The sequence below is a fragment of the Cynara cardunculus genome (assembly GCF_001531365.2).
Source record: "Cynara cardunculus var. scolymus isolate 2C chromosome LG 1, CcrdV1, whole genome shotgun sequence".
NCBI lineage: Eukaryota > Viridiplantae > Streptophyta > Magnoliopsida > Asterales > Asteraceae > Cynara > Cynara cardunculus.
Window position 1 is genome coordinate 2,145,229 of NC_037528.1, and position 5,230 is coordinate 2,150,458.

General features: G+C 38.0%; 1 protein-coding gene across 1 annotated transcript; it reads right to left on the minus strand.

Annotated features, from left to right (window-relative positions):
• Positions 1–1,595: 1,595 nt before the first annotated feature.
• LOC112519416 (receptor-like protein EIX1) lies at positions 1,596–4,511 on the minus strand. Its single transcript, XM_025127522.1, has one exon. It carries the CDS (start codon positions 4,509–4,511, stop codon positions 1,596–1,598), a length of 2,916 nt encoding a protein of 971 aa, XP_024983290.1.
• Positions 4,512–5,230: the final 719 nt, after the last annotated feature.

Here is a 5,230-nt window from a genome sequence, read left to right on the forward strand (position 1 = left end):
TTTGAAGGTTTTTGTTTGTTTCCAACAAAACTGATTTTGTAGTACCGTTTTTCAGGGGATGGTAAACAAGTCATTTTGCAGTAACCATTCCGAGTGATTGCCGTTTCGAAGCGTTAAAAAATAAAGTGAATTACAGATTTGCTCCCTAAACTTTGTTTATTACACAACCACCCTTAAGGTTTTCAATTTCTTTCGAATTTGGTCCCTAACTCTAACAGTCGATCCACCATTCTATTAACTACGAGAACAAAATCACCATTTACCATTATTATTTGTTTTCCTATTTTCAAATTATTTATATTTTTAATTAAAATAATCATTTTTTATTTGTAATTATTTTTAATATTTATAATTTAAAAAAATACTTTTTTTCCTGTATGTTCCTAGGTTCCCCTTACCAAACCTGGTGCATGGGACAATTTCTTCCATGACTTTTTGTGCGACTTAACCTGTCAGAAAAGTCGCCTAAGTCACTGTCTGGCGAGTTTATGACCGTTTTTAACAGAGTTTTTCAAGTTTTTCTGATTTGGATAAAATCAAATATCGGTTTCTCTTATCCACAATCAGTTACATACGCAAACCTATATATATATATATATATATATGTGTGTGTGTGTGTGTGTGTATGTGTGTGTGTGTGTGTAATCACTTCATCATCTGATCTCTCTCAATCCTTTTCCTCTCTTCATTGAAAATTCTGCAAAAATGTTCATGAATCAGCATCTTGAAATTTTATTCAAACACTTCATTTTTTTTAATCGTTTTACATGATACTATCAAAGCACGGAGAAAATAACAACCATGTCGTCTTTCAATTAGTTGACCAGAGATACCAATTGAAATAAGACCGTGGAGTTGGTAAGACTTGGGTTTCATGGAAATATAAATAGCCGAGTACAATTTTTTTGCTCTTTGTTTCATAAAACTATTAGCTTCTTCTTGGCTGATTATGGATAGAGTTTTCCTCTTGGAAGCCCAAGGACTCAATCGTATGGATATATAAACAAACCACAGGGTTGAAAATCATAATTTACTTTATAAAAAATGTATAAAATGTCTTGGTGCGTAACTCAGTTGACAAAAAATGAGACGATTTTGTCTAAATACAAGACATGTTCTGAGCTCTATCCCAGCCCACCTTTAGCTTCGGCCGCCAAGTGAGAGAAAAGAATGACCTCTCAAGTTATTGTCATTGAAGGCGGGTCCCATGTGGGACCGGTTGAGGTTGTCGGTTATCAACTTTTTTGTCCAAATAGAAAATGTATAAAATAATTTTTTTCCATACATTAACTTAATATTTTTGTGTTATTTTAATCGCTTGACAATCAATGATCTTTCTATTTTGTACAGGTGAACATGCTCAAAGCTGATATCATAGAGCAATCGGAGAATCTAGCCTTCTAGGTTGCACGAGCTCATCTCTTGATGTGTTATTTCTGATCATTATTTTTGTATTTTTTGTGCTCATATTTGAACTCTTTGAATGGTATGACCCCTCCGTTACCTCAAAATGAAAGCGGTGATCTCGTAGTTCTTGTTAAAAGAAGAATATGATACAGAGAAGGGAGAAATTACCAAAAAAATAATAATTGTATTTATAAACTAACATTTTTGTTGGAAGAGTACTTGACCACAAAATCATAGAACTTGTACCAAATATCACACATAAATTGAAAATATGATACCCTCCATGCCTTGCTAACCATCAACGGAGCCACGACAATCCAGAAGCCCACAACAAATCCAACCACTATGCTTATAACAAGTCTCCAATCTGGTCCACCACCTCCTTCTCCTACTTCACCCACCTTTTCACCCTGCCTCCTTTCGCATCCTAATCTGACTGGAGCACCACACAGTCTGTTGCCAACAAAGCTCCAATCCTCAAAGCTCTGTAGCTGAGTGCTTGATGGAATTCTTCCTGTCAAGTTGTTGTACGACAAGTTCAACCAATTCAAGAAACTCAAACTTGACATGCTCAAAGGAACCATCCCCTCAAGCTCATTCATCGACAAATCAAGAGCTTCTAACTCCTTCATGTCGCCAATCTTCTCAGGCATCCTCCCTGTTAATCGATTACCAGAAAAATTCAAATATTTCAACTCCACCAGCCTCGTAATCTCACTTGGAATAACCCCCGATAAATCGTTCCCTGAAAGGTCCAAGAATGTCACTAGACCAAGATTGCTGCTGTACCCAATCTCCCTTCCCTTCAACACCAACCAAGCACTGCCCATAAATTCATTTCCGGCTAGCAAGACAATTTTATTTGGATTTGCTTTTCCTGTCATGAGACTAAAATTGTGAAAGCAGTTTGGTACTTCGCCTGAAAGATTGTTATTAGCAAGGATCAGAGTTTGGATAGAATCAAGTCTGCAGATTTCATCTGGGATCTTGCCATTCAGTGTGTTCGAATGAAGGCTCAGAACCTTCAAATTTGTACCTTCTCCACCCATTGGTATCGGTATGCCGCCGATGAATCTATTTTCAGAAAGGTCGATGATCTGTAAGCTCTTTGAATTCATCAGATTCACAGGTAATTCTCCCGAGAGCTTGTTATTGCGCATGTTTAATGATTCTAACATGGATAACCTTGCCAAGGATCTTGGAATTTCACCAGTGAGATTATTGTTCTGGAAGTTCAAAAGTTTCAAGGTTCCCCAGGCCCCCCAACAGTCAGGAAGAACACCTGAAAGATTAGTATTACCCAGATTCAAATATATAACTTGTTTCTGTTCTGCATCTATTTTAGAACAAAATAAATCCTTCAGAGACACTGATGATAAATTATTATCCGAGAGATTCAGATACTGCAAACTCAAAAGCGTAGTCGAGAACCAACTTGGAATGTTATCTGAAATGCCCGTGCTGGCTAGATACAAGATGGACAAATTTGTCTGGTTTTGAAGCCAAGAAGGGAACTTTGGACCTAAACTCCAAGAATTCAAGATCAATATTTGGAGTCGGAAAGGTGGTTCCCAGTTATTAGCCGATATCTGAAGTCTTAACATGTTTGCATCCGCAAGCAAATTGGTTAAGCTGGTGAGATTAGCAAAATGATCTTCAGTCACAACACCTGTTAACAGATTGTTCCTGATGTTAAGGATCATCAGCTTCGTAAGTTGACCAACACTTTGAGGAAGAGTCCCGTTGATTTCATTATTCGAAATATCTAACCTCTCCAAAGATGATAATCTTCCTAAAGAATCTGGGAGTGGGCCAGTTATCGAATTGTAAGGAAGATGCATCCGTAGCAAAGATGATAACCTTCCTATTGAGTCAGGAAGCGGGCCCGATATTGAATTAGATTTTAGTTCTAGAGTTTGTAAGGACTGTAAATTTCCTAAAGAATCGGGGATTGACCCAGAAATTGAATTGCTGTTAAGATCGATATGAACCAAGTTCTTCATATTACCGAGTTGCGGTGGTAAATAACCAGAAAGCCCACTCGCTGCGAACCTTAAAGACTCAAGTTTAGACGACTCGCATTTGAACAAACTTGTGAGGACCTCCAACAGACTCTTCCCATTAAATTTGTTCCAAGAAAGATTGATTTCCCTCAAGTTACAAATGTTTCCTGGAGACGAATTAAGCATGGTTTGAATACTCGTGAGTTGATTATTTGACAAATCAATGGTAATAAGGGAAACCATGTTCATAAGACCAGCAGGAATCGGACCACTGAAATCACAGTTAGCAAGGTTTAAGGAAACTAGACTCGATAAACTAGATATCCAACTAGGTATCGAGTTGGTACTGAAATTGTTATCGGAAAGATCAAGGATTGAAAGCAAACTAAGATTATCCAGAGCTGAACCAGGCCTGATAGGGGGAAGTCCACAAGACGAGAAATACAGTTCCACAAGAGAAGAAGGGAGGATTCGATTCACCTGTGACCAATCAAACACTTTGCCAAGGGTAACCCCACTCATGTCAAGGTGGCGCAAAGAAGAAAGACCCGATAACCACCACAAACTCTTCACTTTTTGCGCATATTGATCACTTCTATAAACATTGTGGACACTTCTATAAACATTGTGGACACTGAGTACGCGCAACATAGAGAGATTCCCAAGTTGACTCGGAATTTCCCCAGAAAATCTTGACATAGAAAGATTCAGATAAGTCAAGGTGTGGAGAGAACCTATGAAGGTAGGAATCGGGTTCCCTCCAAAATCATTGCAGCTCAAGTCTAAGTACACGAGTGAAGTCATATTGAGCAAGGAAGGGTTGAGTTCCCCTCCAAACCTATGATCAGATCCACGAAGGTGGATCTCGCTAACATGACCAGTTTGATTGTTGCAGGTGATTCCATACCATTTGCAACAATCTTCATTGCTACTGTTCCAAGAAAGGAGTCGGTTTCCACCGTCAGTGAGGTCGTTCTTGAACTCCAAAAGAGCAAATTTCTCGGATTCAATGCATGAAACATTACTGGGGTTTTCATCAGACAAAGAAGGATGAAACAATAAAAAGATTGAGAGAGCCCAAGAGTACGAGTGAGAAATCATTGTTTGTTAGTTAAGAATCAGTAATTTGAAAAAAGATGGGGTTTTTGTTCAGGTTTTTGTAAAGATTGGATGGTTTAAAGAATGTCAAGTGAATGTTTGAATGGTGAAGAATGGAAGAGCCAATTAGTTCACTGCATATTATGCCTATGGGCTCTGCATGACATAAGATTTTAGCATGCTCAGAAGAAACCATTGTTTATTTACAAAAATACCTACTTTTCTATAATTTATCAGAATGATTAGTTTATTGGCAAGGAAGAGTAAAAAGTCAATAAGCCGTGTCAGTAAATTACAAAAACACCCCTAAAGCACAGACACATAATTGTGTTTAAAATTTGAGCTCAGATCCTCAATTTTCATCCCCACATTTGCTTCAATTGGCCGAAAATGGTTCGGGTCGCCCGCGTTTTTCGGGTAGTTGAAATCTGATGTGAAGGGAAGGAAGAAGAAGATGGATGTTGGATTGCCGGAGAAGACAAGTGGGGTAGGATTAGAGATGTTCATCGGTTGGGTTGGGTTGATCGGGTCGATGATATTTAAACAATCCAACCTAATGTTTGTGGTTTGAAAAATCTTAACTCAACCCAAACCAAAGTACAACCCAACCCAAACCATACAGGTTGGTTTGGTTCATACTTTAGTACATTAAAACGTTCTTCTAACCTTGAATATGTTATTTCTCTACTTATAATTTCTTTTTCATCATCACCATTTGATAC